The sequence below is a fragment of the Cucumis sativus genome, chromosome 4, assembly GCF_000004075.3.
Source record: "Cucumis sativus cultivar 9930 chromosome 4, Cucumber_9930_V3, whole genome shotgun sequence".
NCBI classification, from domain to species: domain Eukaryota; kingdom Viridiplantae; phylum Streptophyta; class Magnoliopsida; order Cucurbitales; family Cucurbitaceae; genus Cucumis; species Cucumis sativus.
This window is the reverse complement of record NC_026658.2, coordinates 17,370,887-17,392,507: the sequence shown is the minus strand read 5'-3', so window position 1 is coordinate 17,392,507 and position 21,621 is coordinate 17,370,887. Positions and strand designations below refer to the sequence as shown.

At 35.5% G+C, this 21,621-nt stretch overlaps 2 protein-coding genes across 5 annotated transcripts; one reads left to right on the top strand and one right to left on the bottom strand.

Annotated features, from left to right (window-relative positions):
• Positions 1 to 833: 833 nt before the first annotated feature.
• Positions 834 to 10,268, bottom strand: LOC101219813 (pentatricopeptide repeat-containing protein At1g02060, chloroplastic). Of its 4 annotated transcripts, none has more exons than XR_004216079.1 (4): positions 9,967 to 10,265; positions 7,637 to 9,850; positions 1,626 to 1,807; positions 834 to 1,504 (listed from the first exon to the last, which is right to left on the bottom strand). XR_004216079.1 is itself a non-coding variant. In XM_031884217.1 (3 exons), exons 1-2 carry the CDS (start codon positions 10,053 to 10,055, stop codon positions 7,666 to 7,668), a joined length of 2,274 nt encoding a protein of 757 aa, XP_031740077.1. In that variant the 5' UTR covers positions 10,056 to 10,268; the 3' UTR covers positions 3,251 to 3,374; positions 7,637 to 7,665. The 4 variants fall into 4 exon arrangements, 1 of the variants encoding a protein (XP_031740077.1); XR_004216077.1 differs by having other exon boundaries at positions 834 to 1,561; positions 1,661 to 1,807; XR_004216078.1 differs by having other exon boundaries at positions 1,661 to 1,807.
• A 4,746-nt stretch (positions 10,269 to 15,014) lies between these two features.
• Positions 15,015 to 21,586, top strand: LOC101202769 (conserved oligomeric Golgi complex subunit 6). The gene is made up of 11 exons (XM_004142595.3): positions 15,015 to 15,333; positions 15,431 to 15,483; positions 16,323 to 16,470; positions 16,577 to 16,684; positions 17,834 to 17,901; positions 18,528 to 18,651; positions 18,730 to 18,876; positions 18,993 to 19,256; positions 19,340 to 19,624; positions 20,534 to 20,680; positions 20,783 to 21,586. The coding sequence occupies exons 1-11, from the start codon at positions 15,109 to 15,111 to the stop codon at positions 21,296 to 21,298; spliced, it is 2,085 nt and encodes a 694-aa protein (XP_004142643.1). The 5' UTR covers positions 15,015 to 15,108; the 3' UTR covers positions 21,299 to 21,586.
• The last annotated feature ends 35 nt before the right edge of the window (positions 21,587 to 21,621 follow it).

Here is a 21,621-nt window from a genome sequence, read left to right as displayed (position 1 = left end):
AAAATGTATTTAAATTTTAAAATCAGACCTTCATGCTTACTTTTTTTTCGAATTTTTATATAATCTAAATTCTTATATTTTAATTCATTTAATTAAATTTCTTTAAGCAATAGATAAATTTGTAATTTACTTTTTATAGTCGTCCAGCTAAGATTTATTATTATTAGTATACTAATAGTTGTCGTGAGTTCAAAGTTTAAAACCTACCAAATTTGTTCCACGTAGATAATGTTGGTACCAAAATGAAAATTTTCTTTCCATGGTCACCAATGTCTTCTTCACTGTTTTAGTTATTTTTAAATTATTGTTCCAACCTTGATTAGTTTTTTTAAATGAATATTCCAACCTTAGTTAGTTAAGGTATTGCAATTAGAATGTTAAATTTACGCCCTTAACCAACAGTTTATGTCAATAGTCCATCAGCAAATAATTATATCAATTTCAATTCTTTGGATTAGAATTTAATTATTTTATATATTTGTTAAAGTTCAAGATTTCACTATATAATTTTTTAAAACTCTGTTTTCTTTCTATTTCATTTAATTGAATGTGGGCATAATAAAAGAGCCAATAATCGACTTTTGAAATAGTAACGGTTGACTTATGTACACTAATAATTTCTGGCCGAATTGGCATTGTTCATTCTCACTTTCATCAACACGTTGGTTGCTGAAATTATTCTGTCTTTTTTCCTAATTGACAAAAGGTAAGATAGAAATAGGAAGACATATTTGTATTTAGTTAGTTGAATCATTAGTAATGAGTGATGACACTTGGTGATGTCAATTTAAAGCTTTTCAAAACTATAAATCACAGTAAACATATTTTAAGCCTAGATTAAAAATTAGGTCATACCCTAAATCAACTTAAATAAACTTAAATGTATAGCTTCTTTTCAGGAAAGAAAAAAAAAAAACCTATAGTTTTATTCATTATTAGTGTATTAATGATGAATTAAGTTAAAACCATTTAATCTAAAGCTTTAGACTCTTAAAAGTAACACTAAACAGCAACCTATTCAATGCAATGATATCACCAATTAAATCTCTATAGTTATATTCCCAAAATCTTTCTTATCTGGTTTGGAGGATGCCTTGCACGCAGTGGGGTCTGGGTACCTGTTGTTTGGATCCATGATTGTGTTGTATATAAGTTTGTCAGCTTCAGAGAGTGATCGAGCCACTTGAACACAGGCTTCCGTTCGCAGTTTAGGAACCTGTAATAGCTCAAACTTAGGAAGGAAACTCTCACTTCCCAAAACATGCCCAAAGAAAGCTTTCAAGCTCTCTGAAAGTGAAGCGGGAGAGATGTGTCTTGAATCTCGGTCCATCCCGTTGCATTGCCTGTTTGTGAGATTTTATGGAAATACGTCATCTTTTGAGATAAGCCGCACCTTCATAAGATTGCATCAACTTCCTTTTCAACAAGCACACTCATGTGACTAATTTATCATTACTTCAAGTTTCTTGACATATTCAGCTGCAACCTCGTGGCCAGATAATGGCTGTTGGATGGCACATAGACAGTTGATCAGAAAGATCTTTGAAGGTGTTTCAATGTTCTGCGCTCAGGCGATAGGATACCGAAGTTTTTTCAGATTGAAAACAAGTTATAATTATGCATACCCCATTGAAAGACAGGAAAAGATGGTCATGCCAACCTGAGAGGCTAGAGCAGGGCTGCTTTGGGACAATAGTGCATCTACTGATGATTTGCTATTCTGACCGGAACCAGAAGTCGTCCTACCCCTTCTTGATATGAGGCCAGATCCCTTAGACTTGCGAATTTCTGTTGCTTGCTCACACATCTGAATAATTGGAAAAAGAAAATCAAGAATGTTAAATGTGTGTTGTGCCACTGTTTTTCTATCTAGAATAACATTCTTTCTAGCAGAATATAAATTATTCCGCAAAACTTGAACAATGGTAGTTTAAAAATATATGTAATGAGAATAATCAATTTAAAGCAGCTCGCCTACAAGCCGCCCATGCTGCTTCTTGTTCACTGCTATCATATCTGACTATAAGCTCCAAATCTGCAAGCTGCATTGAAGTCCCTGATCGTATAATTTTAAAAAAGGAATCCTTTGAAAACGTCCAATAGTGAATGTGCATGTAGCTCGGAAAACGAAAAACATTTTTTTAAGAAAAGAAAATATTCAAGAACTTTTTAAAAAAATGTAAACGCAATGGATTGATACGATGCAGCAATTTGCAGGATTTTTCTGGCTTTCATTATTTAATTGCCCATCACCATCCACAGATGTTTCCCATCTCTCCTAAAAATAAGGTCACTATTAACCAAAAACAAACCAATTTTATTCCTGACACTAAGTATTCTACGGCTATCATCCGACACCCATCTGATTTCACCCAGATTGCTTTCTCACCATCCCTTTACATTGTGAACAAGGGTCAACCTCTCACTCGGCAGACCATTGGAACGATTTTTACTTTACTCCTCCAATTCGTACACGACATCAACCATCAAACCCTATGTAAGGCCCCCTATTATCCATACATACAAAAGGAGGGGTAAAAGCGTAAAAGCTCACGCAGCAGAAAATGGGAGAATGTTAGGAAAAGAACGTGAGAGTGGGGCCCACGGGGAGGAATGAGAGAAGAGCTATAAATAGGGCCTTATCGGGATTGGGAGCTAGGTTAACTTTTGTCTTCATTTGGTCTGTAGAGGCTGCTACGTCTAGGGAAGGAATACTATCTTTTCCTAGGGAGGTTTGGCATGTTATTATCATCTTTGTTGCTTTATTTTTATATTTTCTTCTGCTGTATTTTTTGGCATTTATACATAAATAAAACCGGCACAATGAAGGTACATTGGCCATCATTAACCATGACCTTTTGGACAAAAGACAAGCAAATTGTGTTAAGAGGAGATCCATCCTTAGTTAAAGCTGAATGTTCCTTGAAGACCTTGGAGAAAACGTGGGATATAGAAGATCATGGCTTTCTCTTGGAATTCAAGAAATGAGATGGGAGTAGAGGATGAATATGAAAAGGGAACAAGCTTAAAAGGAGATGAGGAGGAATTACCTATGATCCGATCCTTGCTCAAGTATTATGCGGAGATATTTGAGACACCAAAGAAACTACCTCCAAAAAGAGCTATTGATCACCGAATATTAACCTTACCGGATCATAAACCTATCAATGTAAGACCTTACAAATACGGACATGTGCAGAAGGAAGAAATCGAAAAGCTTGTGGTCGAGATGCTTCAGGCAGGGGTTATTCGCCCTAGTCATAGCCCTTACTCCAGCCCGGTGTTGTTAGTGAAGAAAAAAGATGGTGGATGGCGGTTTTGTGTCGATTACCGCAAGTTAAATCAGTTGACAGTGTCGGATAAGTTCCCAATTCCTGTGATAGAGGAATTATTAGATGAGTTGAATTGGGCAACGGTTTTCTCAAAATTAGATCTGAAATCTGGTTATCACCAGATAAGAATGAAAGAGGAAGATGTGGAGAAAACAGCATTCCGCACACATGAAGGGCACTATGAGTTTCTAGTGATGCCGTTTGGTCTCACGAATGCCCCGACAACCTTCCAATCTCTGATGAACCAGGTATTTAAGCCTTTCCTTCGGCGCTGTGTTTTGGTGTTCTTTGATGATATACTGGTTTATAGTGCGGATATAGATGAACATGCAAAGCATTTGGGCATGGTATTCAATGTTCTGAAGGATAACCAACTATTTGCTAACAAAAAAAAATGCGTTATAGCCCATTCTCAAATACAGTATTTGGGGCATATGATATCCAAAAGAGAAGTTGAGGCCGATGAGGATAAGATCAAGAAGAAGATAAATTGGCCACCACCAACGAATGTATCTGGATTGCAGGGTTTCTTAGGGCTGACAGGATATTATAGGAGGTTTGTCAAGGGTTATGGAGAGATTGCTGCACCGTTGACCAAGTTATTACAGAAGAATGCCTTTAAGTGGAATGAAGAAGCAAATACTGCCTTCGAAAATCTGAAGCTAGCAATGACTACTCTACAAGTATTGGCTTTACCAGATTGGAACATTCCTTTTACTATCGAAACTGATGCATCTGGTGTAGGGTTAGGAGCGGTGATCTCTCAAAATGGCCATCCGATTGCCTTTTTCAGTCAGAAGTTATCCACAAGGGCTCAAAACAAATCCATCTATGAAAGAGAGTTGATGGTTGTAGTTCTATCAGTACAAAAGTGGAGGCATTATTTGTTGGGCAGGAAGTTCACCATAATTTCATATCAAAAGGCTCTCAAATCCTTGCTTGAACAGAGAGAGGTACAACCCCAACTCCAGAAATGGTTGACAAAGCTCCTTGGATATGATTTTGAGATTTTGTATCAACCCGGACTTCAGAACAAGGCAGCGGACGCCCTATCTAGAATGGATCAACCAGTGGAGCTGAAAAGCTTGACAACTACTGGAATCATTGATGTGAGACTAATCGAGAAGGAAGTTGAGAATGATGTTGAACTTAAGAAAATTATAGAAAATCTGAAGAAGAATTCGGACGAAGGAAGTAAGTTTCAATTGGAAAAAGGGAGACTGCTCTATAAGGGAAGAATGGTAGTATCTCAAACTTCTACACTTATACCCAAGATCCTGCATACTTTCCACGATTCTATCCTCGAAGGACACTCTGGATTTTTAAGAACTTACAAGAGGATCAGTGGAGAACTATATTGGAGGGGTATGAAGGCTGAAGTAAAGAAATATGTGGAACAATACGAGATCTGCCAGAGAACAAATATGAAGCGACCAAGCCAGCTAGGGTACTTCAACCAATTCCAATTCCTGATAGAATCTTAGAAGATTGGACCATGGACTTTATTGAGGGGTTGCCACTAGCTAGAGGGGTTAATGTGATCATGGAGGTAGTTGACTGGCTGAGTAAGTATTCTTACTTTATATCACTGAGACATCCGTTTTCAGCCAAACAAGTTGCCTCCATATTCATTGACAGAATAGTAAGCAAGCACGACATTCCTAAGTTGATTATCACAGACCGGGATAAAATCTTTCTTAGTAATTTTTGGAAGGAACTGTTTGCAACTATGAGGACTATTCTAAAAAGGAGTACAACGTTTCACCCGCAAACTGATGGACAAACAGAAAGGGTAAATAGATGTCTTGAAACTTATCTGAGGTGCTTCTGTAATGAACAACCAAAAAAATGGGATAGACTGATTCCATGGGCAGAATTGTGGTATAATACCACCTTCCACGCGTCCACCAAAGTGACCCCTTTTCAGACGATATACGGCAGACCCCCTCCTCCCCTGTTATCCTATGGTTTTAAGAAAACTCCTAATAATGAGGTTGACACAATGCTGAAGGAACGTGACCTAGCCATCAATGCCTTAAAGGAAAACCTGTGTGTAGCCCAGAACAGGATGAAGAAAATGGCTGATCGGAGTCGAAGAGAGTTAAAATTTAAGGTAGGAGATGAAGTCTACTTGAAATTGAGACCTTACAGGCAATGCTCCTTAGCTCGGAAGAAGTGTGAAAAGTTAGCACCTAAATATTACGGATCCTACAAAATTATTGAAGAAATAGGAGCAGTTGCGTATAGATTGATGTTACCTCTGAAAGCCAGTATCCACAATGTATTCCATATTTCTCAGTTAAAACTGAAGCCGGGTAAACAACAAGTTGTTCAACACCAGCAGCCTATACTAACGGAAGAGTTTGAGTTGCAATTACGGCCAGAAAAAGTGTTGGGAGTCCGTTGGAATCAGGAATTGGAAGGAAATGAATGGTTAATTAAATGGAAAGGGCTGTCGGACAGTGAAGCAACTTGGGAATCTGTTTTCCAAATGAACCAACAATTCCCTGACTTTCACCTTGAGGACAAGGTGAACCTAGAACCGAGGGGTATTGTAAGGCCCCCTATTATCCATACATACAAAAGGAGGGGTAAAAGCGTAAAAGCTCACGCAGCAGAAAAGGGGAGAATGTTAGGAAAAGAACGTGAGAGTGGGGCACACGGGGAGGAATGAGAGAAGAGCTATAAATAGGGCCTTATCGGGGTTGGGAGCTAGGTTAACTTTTGTCTTCATTTGGTCTGTAGAGGCTGCTACGTCTAGGGAAGTAATACTATCTTTTCCTAGGGAGGTTTGGCATGTTATTATCATCTTTGTTGCTTTACTTTTATATTTTCTTCTGCTGTATCTTTTGGCATTTATACATAAATAAAGATCTTCAGAGTATTGTCTCTGTTTTGCCAATTGTTTGGGTATATTAGTGTTTTATTTGTGGAATCTCTACACTCTATTAGCTGAATTAGCTCCTTTGGCTTGAAGAATGTGGTTTGTGCATCATGGCTATTCCTCCTAGAAAAAATAAAAAAAAGCTCACAGACAAGCAGAAATAGAGCTCGCGTGAAATCAAGAACTTAAAATGTTCTATATCTTATGACAAAAAAGGCAAAGAATTTGCTTAGGGAGGACCAATAAACTACACAATGTTAGTTTTCTCATGGAATGTTAGTCCTTGGGTCATGGAAAAAAGGGCAACTATCAAATGGATTGTTAACGGTATCAACCCATCCATTGTCATCCTCCAAGAAACTAAAAGTTGAGACATTGATCAATTATTCATCAAATCTCTTCGGATGCTGTTAGAACATCAGGTGGTATTCTTATCATGTGGAGTGCAGCATCCTTCATGGTCTCTTCTATAACTAAAGGTGCACACTCCCTAACTGTCCTTTTCACTTTGGCTGATGGTTTCAGTTTCTGGTTAATAGGTGTTTACGGACTAACTACTGATTCTGAAAATTGGCTTATTGGGAGAGATTCAACCTTTTCGGATGGCCACAGGAAAAATCCAACTATTATAGACCTACAAGAGAAATGTCGGCATTCAATTCTTTTATTGAACAAAGGGATCTTATTGATTTGCCCCTTTCGAATGGCAGCTATACATGGACAGATTTCAGAAATCCACCAACTCATACCAAGATTGATAGATTCCTATACACAGAAACCATGATTAACAAATTCAGTGATGGTTTTGTCAATAGGCTTGACTTCTCCCTTCTCTTGACTCTTGGTAAATAAGTGGATCGGCCCAAATAGCTTCTTTCCATTTGTAGAAGATTGGTGGTCTAAACACCCTCTTGCTTAAACTTATAAGATTTCACAGTTACAAAAGGAGTTAGATAAAGAAATTCAAGTTGAAGTTTTGAAGTTGGTACATGGTCCCAAATTTCATCCTCTCCCCCAAAAGTCCACATCCCATGCCAACACTCTGATTGGCTTAGACCTTTTAAAGAGGATTCAGGCCGTTCTGGGCCATGTCAAACACATTAAGATTCAAGGATGAAATCTTTGAGTAAAAGTGCAATAATAGAAAAAATCACTTGGAGTTTCAGAGTATTCCCTACACCTATACCTTAATTTTCAGAGAGCTGCTGGTGAAGAAGGACAGTCCCCTTGATTTCTTATAACCATTTGTATTTTTGGTTCTTACAATGAGAGGAATTCTTTTCCCAAAAAAGGTGATTATATTATGCTTAACCAGAGACAAAATCACACTATATATTGCAAAAGTTCAATCAATTCATGCTGCAAGAAGACTAAAGACAATCAAGCAATAGAAAGAAAACAGTGTACAGTGGAATCTAACCATTTTCCTTTGGACTTCTCAGAAATATTTTACACTCGTGGATTGGAATTTTTAGATTTCAGACGCCGTTCCATCCTTTTCTGTACAGATTCAGCCTCTTCCAATTTTCCCCCAGCCTTGAGAGAAAATTTCAATTGGTTTTGACAGCTTAGCTGTTGATGGACTCCCATCTCCACCGGTTCCATCCTTTTTGATACAAACTCAGCCTCTTCCAATTTCTCCCCAGCCTCAAGAGAAACTTTCAATTGGTTTTGGCAGCTTAACTGTTGATGGACCCCCATCTCAACCAGTTTATAGTACAGACTAAATGCTTCAGACAACTTATTAATCTCACAAAGTTGAAAAATAACTGTATTGCAAAGATCCATGTCTACAAATTGATGACTCTCCAAACTAAATAGCAACAGTTTAGATCCCTGAATAACCTTTCTACAGTGGCAAAGATAACGGATTAATTCTTCCATTTTAACCGAATAGCCCTTTCCATAAAGCAGGTGAACTAATTGGAATGCTTTGTCATTCATTCCAGCTCCAAATAGTAGTCTTACACAGCCAGTTGAGAAACTAAGATTTTGTCTAATATTCTTGTCTAACATTAATTGTATAAGACTAGCAGACTCAGATGTCCTTCCTTGTTCTAATAGTTTTGCAAGTATAGAATGAAAGGTAGATGAATTAGGACGATGGGAGCTCCTCAGCATCTTTTCCAGTGACTGAAGGGCAAGAAGAGGCTTATCCATGTGCAAAAGCCCGTTGATTAAGGATTCGTATGTTTCGAAATCTGGTAAAAAATCTTTCCTCAACATCAAGACTAGTAACTCATACCCAGATTCAAATGTACCTTCTTTACAATGCCCCATGATCAAAGTCTTGTAAGATGGAGGGTCTTGCGTTCCTCTTCTCATTAGCTGTCTAAATGCCTTTTCAGCTTTCTTAGTCTTTCCAGTTTCACAAAGATACTTAAAAATGGGGTTATATGCAGCAACAAGAGGCTTACAACCGTCACCACTTAACAATATTTTTCTCTCTAATAGTTTATCTAACAAGTCCTCTGCCTTCTCATAATGACCTCCTTGACACAAACTTCTAACCAATGCACTGTACGTGGCCGAATCTGGTTGAATCTTTAATTCTGACATCCTCTCAAACACTTTCAGGGCGTCATCCAAGTTTCCAGCATGACAATGGCAATGCATCAAAGTGTTGAATGTGCATGTGTCAGGAGAAAATGTTCCATCTCCCGCTGTTCCCTCTAATATGTCTTTTATTTTCTCAAATTTCCGGGCCTCACAAAGCCCCTTAATTAAAGTATTGTAGGTTATGTTGTTTGCTTTCAATCCTTGATTAACCATTTCTTCAAAAACAGCCAAGGCTTTCTCAATCTCTCGCTTTGCACAATAACCTCTAATCAAAGTTGTGTATGTAACAACATTGGGATTCAGATCCACACTTTTCTTCCCCATACCCTTCACCACATTATATGCGACGGTAACCTTACCTGCCCTGCACAACCCATCAACAAGTGTGTTATATGTAACAACATCCGGTTCACATCCAAAGCGAGATAAGTCGTTGAAAATCCTAAAACCATCATCAACCATACCATTCATACAAAATCCTCTAATCAAAATGTTAAATGTAAATGTATCTGGAGTCACTCCATAAGTACTAAGCATTTCATCATACACTTTCTTTGCCATATTGGTCCTACCCCTTTTAAGCAAAATGGTCAAAAGACTGTTAAATGTAACAACCGACGGAGAAACTCCATGTGATTTCATTATCGTAAACACCTTTATAGATTCCTGAAACAGTCCAGCTCGATTAAAGTTCCTCATTAAGCTATTGAAGAAGCGGGCTTCGAGTTTGACTATCCCACGAGACCGTTTTTCAATCGAAAACAAAAAATTCCTAGCCGTATTAAGATGCCGGTTGCGACCCAAAATTTCTAGCATCGAGAAGTATGATTGTTCGGTGTGGGTGTAACCCATTTCCTGTGCCCAGTTGAAGAATTGAAGTGCTTTGGATGTGTCTCTCAGAAAACCCAAAGTTTGAAGAACAGTGGTTTGAGAAAGAGAGGGTGAGAGTGAAGCCAGAGATGATTCGAGGTCACTGGACCAAGGTTTAGAGTTGATCATCTCGGCCATGACTGTGGCCTTTACGGTTTTGGTCGATGATTTGGTTTTGGTCTCGGTTAATCGAGAAGAATAGCACCTGAGTTTTCAGAATCAGTAAGACATTTGCACGAAGATTGCAGATATCAAAGCAAAGAGAATCAAAATTCAGAACTTTAATAAATAAAGGTAAAATAGTAGGTTTAAAAAGATCACCTGAGAGTTGGAAGACACCGAAACGAGTTTAACGATTGGCTTGTGAAAAGAACCTTCGCCATGTGCTTGGAAATGAAAAGTCCGGCCATCGGAATGAGGCATATGTCAACCAGAGCCCGGCGAAGACTGGGGTCGATCGTCAAGTTAAGTACGAAAAAAGAGGGCGATTACAAGACTGCTTGAAAATAAAATTTTGGGCATTTTTAAACATATCAAAAAAAAAATGAAACAAATAACAAACATAGAACATTTATCAATTTCTCTTTAGCAAAATATGGAAGAGTAAAACATAGCACATTTTAGAGTTGGGGTGAGTTGGTGTACCAAATGTGTTTCACCCAACTCCTTCTTCTTCCCAATTTTTTCAATAGGTTCATCCATTCGAACGACTGTGAAATGCGTGTTTCTTTGGGTTTTTGACTACATCGAATGAGTGTTGTAAGATTGGGGTTTCTCAAAATTATCTTCGAGGAATGATTATAACTCCCATCACAATTAACACTTCAGAGGTTGATAGTTGACACTAATAGAAAAAATAGACATATGCAACACAATTCAGATAAATTAAACTTTAATTGCAACTTAATTAACATGTGTAACCTTAAATTACATAAATAGGACTGATAAAGATTATACTTTTGTAGCTCTCGATTGCTCATAATTTTCTCACGAACTAAACATATACCACCACTACTAGGGTTGACATGTTATTCTCTGTACATAACTTGGTATTATATTTTTTGGACTTAAAATCGAGTTGTGGGACCCAATGTGTGAAGAAATTGAAAGAGAGATGAAAATATGAAGGAAAGTCAAGATTTTTGGGAATAAAGTCTTTGATGAATATTTGATATAAGTTTTTAACAATTGAAAATGCCCTCCCTAAATTAGGAAATTACATATAATATCTCACCAAAGCCCAACACCACATCACATTCCTCTATCTCTTTGTGAGCTTTAGTGGACTAGGTGTTTACATTATACGTAACTACTTATCCCAATAAGAATTAGTGAGTTTAACCAACAAAAAGTTAGACTTTTACACTAACTTAATCAAAGGACATAATGGTCTTTTTACACTTTTAGTCAAAGTCAAATATTGAATTTTCAAACAAAATGTTAGTGTATTAACTTTTTACCATTTTGTCCTCCTTGACTAGTTTCGACTTCTTGAGCATGAATTCGCATTCATTTTTCTCAAATTCAAATCACATTTATATATAAAGTTAGTCAAAGTTTGACTTTTCAAAACCAAAAGTCAACATTTTAACTTTTTACAACTATGGTCATTTCAATCATTTTCGAGCTTCCGAATATGAATCCATATTTATATTTGATATTCAAATCATATTTAAACATAAACTTCTATCTCTTAAATGATAATTGATAGCTATATCATATATACTTGTTGGTTTTTCTCTCATTTTCTAATTCGAACTAATTGAACATACTGTTATAAATTTATTCTATAAGAGCTAGTAGGGGAATCTAATGAACCTATAGATCATGGACTCCAATAATCCGAGATTAACTAGCTAAACTTTTTTAGATCGAGCTAACCAATATTTATTAACTAACAGATCATTCCACTAAAGTATTTTGTTGCACCCTCTCATTATAGATATATTTGTGTCCATTTGATATAATCATGATTAGTAAGTTAGTCATTCACAGATTGTTCGTAATCTCGGTTGGGTAAAAAATAGCATTTTACCTATAAGATTACATCTCATTTCTTAAGTCCCACTTACTCTCTAATGAACAATTGGTTTAAGATCCAACCTATAAACGAGATCTCTTTCGGTCTAATGAGAAGGTGGGGCCCCTAACTTAACATCTAGATTCAATGCATAAGTGAACAACCTATCTACGGACTCTAAAACGATTTAGAATTTTTTTTGCACCTATGTCTCCAGTTAACAATCCGAACTTACCTCTAAAATGGAAGATTTATTGGGTCAACACTAATGAGCTGCCCTCAATTTATACAAATGGAATTTCCATAGCGTTAGCGTATGAATGTCGTACAAATGAAATTCAATTTAAAAAAAATACAAAAAAAATAATAAATAAAATACAACATTATTTTGAGGATGTAAGAAAGAAAAAATATAACCTTTGTAGAACCTCCCAAAAATACCATGAAGTCTTTCTTGAAAACTTCTTGTTATATTCTCACGGTGAAAATCACATAGAGAGGTGTGGCCTAGTGTGAAATTGATTTTGTGAAGGAGAAAGTTTTGAAAAGATTTTGCACAAGAGAGATCATGAAAACACCATACGATTGAAGTTAAGACTAATTATGAATCTTAACCATTCTAAGAGAGATAGAAGGGAAAGTTATCAAATAACTCTCACCCTCTCTCACTACCTAGAAGAATAAGGTAAGTGAGTTATTCTATTAATTAAAATAAAATTAATATAAATTTAAGTCATATTATATATCTCATATAATATAAACTCTATATTATATCATATATAATATAACCAATGATTTAGTTTTTTCATATGACTTATAGTTTTAATATGAATCGAATCCATATTAATCTTAACATAAAGTTTATTTATGAATTTTATTCATATTATTATTAAATTGTGTCGTTGAAACTCTTTACAACGCAAATTTTGCATTGTTAAAACTCATTTTTCTAGTAGTGCGTTTAAGGTTATATACTCAACTTGAGTCATGTTTATGTCTATACATAAAGTTCAAGTTTACAAAATATAAGCTCGGGACGTTAGTTTATTGGATTCAATATTATAATATTTATTTTCACTAATAAGTTCTAAATAACCATTTTATTGAATAGAATATGATTTTAAATGACAAACTACAAGTTTTATGACATAAAATTCAATAGTCGTCGATGCTTGGAACTGTTAAACTCAATATTGACATTGCGTGTAGTCCTGCTTTGAATATGGTAGGGTTGTGGGCAATTATCAGAGGTTTCAACGGGTTGTTGGTGAGAGTTGAAGCAATGATTCGTTGAGGTCTTAGAGCTTATTCGTGGTCTGAAGATGGTGATTTGTTTGGGGATTTATGAATGTCGGGTGGAAATTGATGTATGACTCCTTGCTAAAATTTATGAACGAGAAGTTGAGGACACACTCACAATGTGGTGTTCTTTTGGAGGGAATCGATTCTCTCATATCTTTTCTTTGATGACCAAATATCATGTTTATTCTAGTACTTACCAATTTTGTTGCTCATCCTATGATAACTAGGGGTGTAAGAATACACCAATAATCCAACCCTTATTATAAGGGTTGGGTTGGGTTAGTTTAAAATTTTGGTTGGGTTGAGTTCAAAATTTTGATTTTTTTTTTTTTTTTTTCAGGTTGCGTTGAGTCTCAAATTAGAGTTGAAAATTCGATTCAACTCAACCCATATTGTAAGAGTTGGGTTGAGAACATTATTCGGGTTCTTCAGATTGCCAGCCCAACCAACCTAAAAATATGGGGTTGGGTTGGAGGATGCCCTTTACACCCCTAATTATGGTGACTTGGGCTTGGTCCAACGAGGAAGATGGGGTGGACTGTAAACCCTTTCGTGTTGCTTTTATCTTCTATTTTGAATTAGAGATATTTTTTTGAGTGTACTCATGATTTAGACTATTTAATGTTCTTCTTCAAAATAATAATAAACAATAAAAAAATAAAAAACTCGAGCCTAACTTGTTATTAAAATTCACCATAGCTATACTCAATGTGTTAATGTATTGTGTATTTGATTCATTGTCATGTGCAAATTATGTCTATAAACTTAAGAAGGAATGAAGTTTGAATCTTTGTTGTGACCAACTTACTAATTTCGAGTAAAAAAATCTTATACTATCAAGTTTGACCTTTTAGGTTATTGATTATTCAAATTATATTTAAAATTATGTCTTGTTTGTGATAATTTTTTTAAACTCAACTATTTTATTCATTAGTCATTATTTTAAGAAACCATACATACATGTTAGTTTTTTTGTTTTTTTCTTAAAACATTGGTAAAGCGTAACCAAAAAAGCAATGGAACTATCAAACTCTTTTAGCAATAAACCTTAAGGCAACATCAATTACTCTGCATTGATTTATCATGGTGGTTGATTGAATTCATATCATAATTATTTACAAGCCCAGTCATTTATTTTAACTATTTAAACATTTTAAATCGATAAAGATCTAAATTAGATAACGTCTCTACTCCTTCAAAGTAAACAAAGTTGCAACTTCCAATACATTGATACGAGGAGCAAACTCATTCTCCATTAGTTGTTGTGAGGCATAAGGAAAAGCCTATTCATGCCACAAAAGCACAATTTCTTTAAATGTTAAAAGTCATCACAAATTTTTATTCTCAAATAGGAACAACTAACTCCACATAACACATTTGTTATCAAACTCCTAAAAACTTTATTTACAATATTGTATTTTGAGCGAAGACTTAGAAAATAAAACTTTCACAAAATTGAACATTACTTATCCAACAACCAAACGTGTTAAATTTCCGAACCTTTTGAAATTAAAACTAGGATTTGATAAATGCTAACTACTTCGTGCTACCATTGATTTTTTTAAAGCACATGTCAGCAATTTTTTTTTTTAAAATTACGCCAATTCCAAATAGAGAGAAAAATTATCTTCTAGTCCACCAATTACTTATCTTTTAATTGTTTTATTACTTTTTTTTTTAAATATATAGTAAAATTTATTTTTTTCAACTTCCAATAAACACAGATAGGTTTACTCAAAATTATTATTCATGAATAAACATGTTACTTAAGCAAAATTATTACCGATGAATAAACATGTTAGTGTAGTTAAATTGTAATTTAAATTTGTTTTTAGAAACATTTTAAAGAAAAATTGTAATAAATAGTAATTTTGACAAAATATTTAGGAGAGTTTAGAAAAACAGCAAAAAAAAAAAATTATGATAATATAGACTCACCTACAATTAATTGCAAAAATAAAAAATTTAAAAACAGATTACCGTGGATTACCGAAAATTTTCAATAATTTATAAATATTGGACTAATATTGTTTTTATTCTTAAATATACAATAAATAAACAAATGGGAAAAGGAAAGGAAAGGAAAGAGAGAAGAGAACAGACATCGTCGGAGCAGAGAGATCTGTGAGAGAGAAGGAAAAATGGGGACAACAATGGCGGGTCTCGCTCCGGGACTGTCAAGGAAGCTCAAGAAAGTGTTGGAATCAAGGACCGATACGCCCGACGTTCTCAATTCCCTCAACACCCTCTCCACTTTCTACACCGATAACACTCCTCAGAATCGTCGGAACCTCAGATCCACAATCGAGAAGCGTTCTCTTTCCATCAATATCGACTTTCTTCGCGCATCCGATACTGCCCAGCTGGTTCTCTCATTCATTTCTACGTTTCTTTATTGTTCAATTCAGTTGTCGATTGCTTGGTTTGCTTGCTCATGACTCTTTCGCTTTATCTGCCCATCAGGCGTTAGATCGCGTCGAGGAGGAGGTGAATGCTCTTGCCGATTGCTGCGATAGGTAACACCCGGCTTGCTAGGATTTAGTTCTTGGTAACTCTAGTTGCGGTCTCTGTTAATTCACTTAGTGGGTGAGTTATATGCTTACTCTGCATTTGGAGCTGTACATGAAATGAATTTCCGAGATGATCCGTCTTTTAATCGTATAATTTATGGGCTTGTCAAATATACGGGTTTGGACACAGGTTGTTTACCAGATCCTTGACTCGGTTCTATTGGCATTGTCACTGTTTCATGGAACATACAGTCGAGGGGGTATGAAATGATGAGTACTATTATCCAAATTAGAAACATGGCCAATTTTTTGTGTAGGAAAAATTTAAGCTTCAGGAAAGCTTATCTAGTTATTAAACCAGTTATTCAGTATACCAATTTATGTTACAAGGATATGTAGTATGTCAGTCTATTAGCACTTTTGCATTTACTAGAAGGTTTTGATGTGTGAAGTATTTGAAAAAGAAGTCCAAAATTTTATTTGGATCACCAGGTGTTGTGGCTTGCATATTTGGACATAATTTTAAGTTAGAACTTAGAAGAAAGAAGAAGAACAATTCTTACAAAAGGCTTTGATTGGATTAAAACAGGATCTGGTATGATGAAGTTTAAGATGGATCGATGATGGCTGTAGTTTTCTTATCACTCTGTGCCATTTGGTGTTGCTTCTGAATTATTTCATGACTTCTTTGTTTGTTTAGTTCTCTTCAAAGAAGGGAAAAACAATGTTTCAGCACTCCTTTCTCCCATCATTTCCTTATTTTTTCAATAAATGTATCTTGTCACTTGAAATGAATAGAACAAAATTAGCTCATGATGCATTTTTTTATATTGAATTTATTACAGAATTGCAAAGGCTTTAAATAGTTCTAGTGCTAGCATCGGGGACATTATTAGTACCACCGAGCGGCTAAAGCAGGAACTTGAAATCACTACACAGAGGCAAGAGATTGTGTCGTGCTTTGTTCGTGATTATCAGATATCTAATGAAGAGGTTGAAGTTTATTTTTATATACTTAGTGCTTCCTTCATCGATGGAATAATAAATTTTGGCTTGAATGGTGTAATAAGACTGTCTTTACTCCCCGGCATATCCACAGATAAATGCTCTGAGGCACGAAGATCTAAATGAGAATTTTTTCAAGGCTCTTTCCCATGTTCAAGAAATCCATGCTAATTGCAAAACACTGCTAAGAACACATCATCAGGTAATGCCATTTTCTCTGACTAACACACTTCAGAGAGACAGATTGGTGATGCATGTGGCTTACTGAAAATTACTATGCTCCGCTGCAAACTTATTGTTGGCCATGCTTTTGGAATTTTAATTATCTATGGGAAATTTCCCTGTCATTATAAAGAGTATCCGGCATATTTTATTTTACATTTAGACAAGCTAAGTGATGAGTATCCCTTATGTCAAAACGTGTTTAATTATTTTGTGCAATTTTATCGGCACATGATGCGTGATTATCACTTTGTGTTTCACACCATTTGCTTATGCCTTGGTATCTACGAATTAATTAACACACACACACAAGAAACAAATCATTAATATATGGAATTTACAAAAGAAGGGTGAGAAGCCCACTTCTCCAATTGGTCAAAAGAGTAGTAAGGTTGTAAGAATTGAAAAAAGTAGTTCATTTGCACCAGTCATAGCAACGTAGATGGTATGTTTACCAAGACAAATTACTTAATATGAGAAGTATGTATAGTCAACTTGAATCTAGTTTAGTGGTTAATACATCTCAATTTTTTTTTCTTTTTTGTGGTTGTTCTTTCAAATCCCACCCCAAATGATTCAATATTCTAAATACAAATATGAAGTACGAATCATTTATATGCAAGATTGAAAATATGGATGCATAGAATGAAAAGTGTCATCTTTAAGGTTCATGGTTTTAGCATTTGGGTCACAGAAATTATTAATCAGGCGTTCTTAAGGAATGCCCACACCATTTTCATTTGATACTCTGTCTGCAATTGCCAATAATATAACTATAGATTTGAGTTTGCGTAATTATGTATTTTATTTAAATTAAATTTATAAAATTGATGCAATTTAATTTAAAATAAAAGAACTTCTATGTAGTACTAATGATGATTAGAATTAACAATTCATAAATTTAAACCTCAAATCTAAAAGTTCTGTTAAATAATGAAAGCCAGAAAAATCCTTCAAATTGCATCATATTAATCCATTGTATTTATATTTAAAAAAGTCTTCTTGTCTCTCTCTCTATATATATATATATTAAAAAAATGCTTTTCATTTGCTGAGCTACATGCACTGTTGGATGTTTTCAAAGGAAAAATGTTTTCTATTATGCTAATGATCAGGGGTTTAAATGCAGCGTGCAGGTTTGGAGCTTATGGATATGATGGCAGTGTACCAAGAAGCAGCATATGAGCGGCTGTGTAGGTGAGCTGCTTTGAATTTGTTATTCTTATTACATATATTTTGAATCTACCTCATAAATGACCCAAAAACTGAAGACAAATTTAATATTATATAATCCAACACTCCCCTTCACTTGTGGGTTTGCAATATGTGAAATGTACAAGAAGTGGAAATTTTATTAATTGAGGAGGAAATAATATTGCATGGGCTTGAACACAGGACCTTTTGGACCACTTGCTCTGATATCATTTTAAATTACCGATTGATTCAAAAGCTTAAGCTAGTGAGTGAAGACATATTTAATATTATATCTAGTACTACCACTGCTAAATTTTTTCGAATAATTTATTTTCTGCTCGAAAGATGTACATGTGTTCACTCAACCTATAATCGTAATTCAATTGTTTTGGGATTGTCTGCTATACAAGATTTAAGTTTTGAATACCGCCTATACACGTGAATGTTGATCTAAATGGTTTCATTATCTTCTCTTATTCCCTTAAGAAATTGTAAGTCAAGGACATTAGTGTTATTATTTTCTCTTTTTTTTTTCAATAATGTTGGACTTTAGAAAGAGCCTACGTTGTTTTCTAACGTTATGATGGTGATGTATTGATGTGTTTGGTAATATATGATTCTTATTTCAGGTGGGTTCAGACAGAGTGCAGGAACCTAGGAGAAACTGATAATCCCGAAGTCAGCGAACTATTGAAAACAGCTGTTCGCTGCCTCAGGGAAAGGCCTGTTCTCTTCAAGTATTGTGCTGAGGAGGTGACACAATTGTTTATTGCTTGGAGGATTCTTACACTCCTTTTCTATTTTTATTAAAATTATTAATTATTGTTGTAGGTTGCAAATATGAGGCATAACGCATTGTTTAGAAGGTTTATCAGTGCTCTTACACGTGGAGGACCAGGTGGTATGCCTCGTCCTATTGAAGTGCATGCTCATGATCCTTTACGCTATGTTGGGGATATGTTAGGGTGGCTACATCAGGTATGAAACAAAACTTTTCGTTGGTTGGGCATATTATTTATCTCTACTAATTGTGCTCCTAGGATGAGGATCTCTTTTCTGCTTGTTTACCAGACTGGTTATTTGTTTTTATGCAGGCTTTGGCATCTGAACGTGAGCTTGTTCATATACTGCTAGACCCAGATGCAGTAATTGACGTTGGACCAACTGCCAACAAATTCTCCCCGGATTTAGAGAGTGACTCTGGATTACCAGAAATTGACCTAACCTTTGTTTTGGATAGAATTTTTGAAGGAGTTTGTCGGCCTTTTAAAGTGAGAGTTGAGCAAGTGCTACAGTCTCAACCATCTCTGATTATTGCATATAAACTCAGCAACACCCTGGAGTTTTACAGCTATACGGTGAGTATAGGTTTTATTAGTACGAGTTTCAATGGTTCCTCAGCTTTTACTTTCTTTGTTATAACTGTTTGTTAAAATTTTAGATTTCAGATTTGCTTGGGAGAGATACAGCTCTTTGCAATACCCTGTGGATGCTAAATGATGCTGCCCAGAAGACTTTCTTTGATATCCTTAAAAGTAGAGGGGAGAAGCTTTTGCGATTTCCTTCTTTTGTTGCTGTTGATCTCTCTCCACCACCGGCAGTTAGAGAAGGGGTATCTGTGCTGCTGGAAATAATTGACACTTACAATAGCATGATGGTTCCAGCTTCAGGGAAAAAGGCTGCTTTTGATCCAGTGTTATCTGCTTTACTTGATCCCATAATTCAGGTTTGTTTTGTATCAAGAGGTAGTCCAAAAATAAAAGGCATTCAAGTCATGGTAGCTACGTACTTGAGATTTAATAACTTCGAGTTTCTTCAACAATCAAAATGCAACAGGATTAGGTGGATGTCTAATGAGATAAATCAAGATAGTTCAAGCAACCCCGAACACTCATGGATATAAAAAAAAAGAAGGAAAAAGAACGAAGAGTGAAGCCTACCGATATCTTATCTTTTAGCTATGCCCCTGACAGTCAATATACGTGTATAAATATCGAATCTGTGTTTATATTGTTTCATGTTTTAGGGAGGTGCCTTCTCCTCAAGAAAACTACGCTTAGGCAAATAAAACAATCATGTTAGTCATTTTAGTAGAGAAAATCTTAGTACTTTTTTCTCTAGAAACTTATAATTCATTTTTGTCGTGGGGTGTATTCCAAGTTCTTCAAATAATTGCTTATAGCAGTTAGAAAAACCTTGAGCAGTGAGTTTGGTATATCTTGTATTTGGGAAAAATATTGCTTAGAAAAATGTTAACTTTTCTAAAATGGTTTACAAAAAAACCATCATATGTTGATCGAGTGATAAATGGGGTATGGACTAAGAGGTTATGAGTTCAATTCATGGTGATCACCTATCTAAGATTTAATATCCTACGGGATACGAGTTTCTTTGACACTCAAATGTTGTAGGGTCAGATAAGTTGTCTTGTGAGTTTAGTCTAAATTGTTAACAAAAAAAAATGTCAACCGTTCTTTTATTTGCATGGATTAATGCTTCAAGAAATCATCCCATCCCTTTCGTTTAGATTTGAACATTTGACATCTTAAATGCTAAAACTGTCTGATTGTAGATAGAAAAGCAGTGGCGCTGCGGAGATTTAATATGCTTGATCTTTTTTATTTCAATTATGCAGATGTGTGAGCAAGCAGCAGAGATTCACAAGTCCAAGGGATCTAGCCACATATCAAGAAGGGGTAGGACGAATTCTGGTTCCAGTCAGAATAGCAAATCATCAGTAGATGCACTATTGTCCCAAAGCAGCCCTGCTCCAGCCGCTCAGGTTTGCATGACCACCTTTTCTATATGCCTTTCAGTGGCATGCATAATTATAATTTCTGTTTTCAATTTGAAGAAATATCGATTTTCTATCACCTGAGTGCAGGACACTGAAACACCTTCTAAGATTTTTCTGATCAACTGTTTATGTGCCATCCAACAACCATTATCTAGCCATGAGGTTGCAGCTGAGTATGTCAATAAACTTGGAGTAATGATAAATAGTCATTTGAGCGTGCTTGTTGAAAAGGAAGTGGCTGCAATCTTACGAAGGTGTGACTTATCTCAAAAGATGACATACTTCCATAAAAGCTCAGAAGCAGGCAATGCAGCAGATGGACTACGATTGGCCGAGATTCAAGACACATCTCCCGCTTCACTTTCAGAGAGCTTGAAGGCTTTCTTTGGGCTTGCTTTGGGAAGTGAGAGTTCCCTTCCTGAGTTTGAGCTATTACAGGTTCCTAAATTGCGATCGGAAGCCTGTATTCAAGTGGCTCGATCACTGGCTGAAGCTTACGAGCTTATATATGACGCAATCATGGATCCGAACAACGGGTACCCAGACCCCAAGTCACTTGCAAGGCATCCTCCAAACCAGATAAGAACAATTTTGGGAATATAAGTATAGATATTTGATTTGAGATATCATTGCATTGAATAGGTTACCGTTAAGTATTATTTTTATGAGTTTAAAGCTTTAGATTAAATGGTTGTATGTTGTACAGAATGCGGTCTAGATTTATTACATGATTAGGCTGCCAATATATTTGCTCTTGTTTATTCTTCTCCCATTTTTTTTCTTCTTTATAGATTATTGCTTTTAAACTCTCCCTCTTGTATTACTCAGTATACTTTTGTAGCCAAATTTTACCAGTGAGGCTTTGAACCGAGGAATCTCTAACATTTCCAACTCCCCCTCGTTAAAATACCATTTTAGTTCCTATA

Coding starts and splice junctions, on each gene's coding strand:
- LOC101219813 (XM_031884217.1), bottom strand. CDS start 10,055: ATGGCCGGACTTTTCATTTCCAAGCACATGGCGAAGGTTCTTTTCACA. Junction 9,851..9,966: donor CGGTGTCTTCCAACTCTCAG/GTGATCTTTTTA, acceptor CTGAAAACTCAG/GTGCTATTCTTCTCGATTAA.
- LOC101202769 (XM_004142595.3), top strand. CDS start 15,109: ATGGGGACAACAATGGCGGGTCTCGCTCCGGGACTGTCAAGGAAGCTC. Junction 16,685..17,833: donor TGCTAAGAACACATCATCAG/GTAATGCCATTT, acceptor GTTTAAATGCAG/CGTGCAGGTTTGGAGCTTAT. Junction 20,681..20,782: donor GCCCTGCTCCAGCCGCTCAG/GTTTGCATGACC, acceptor ACCTGAGTGCAG/GACACTGAAACACCTTCTAA.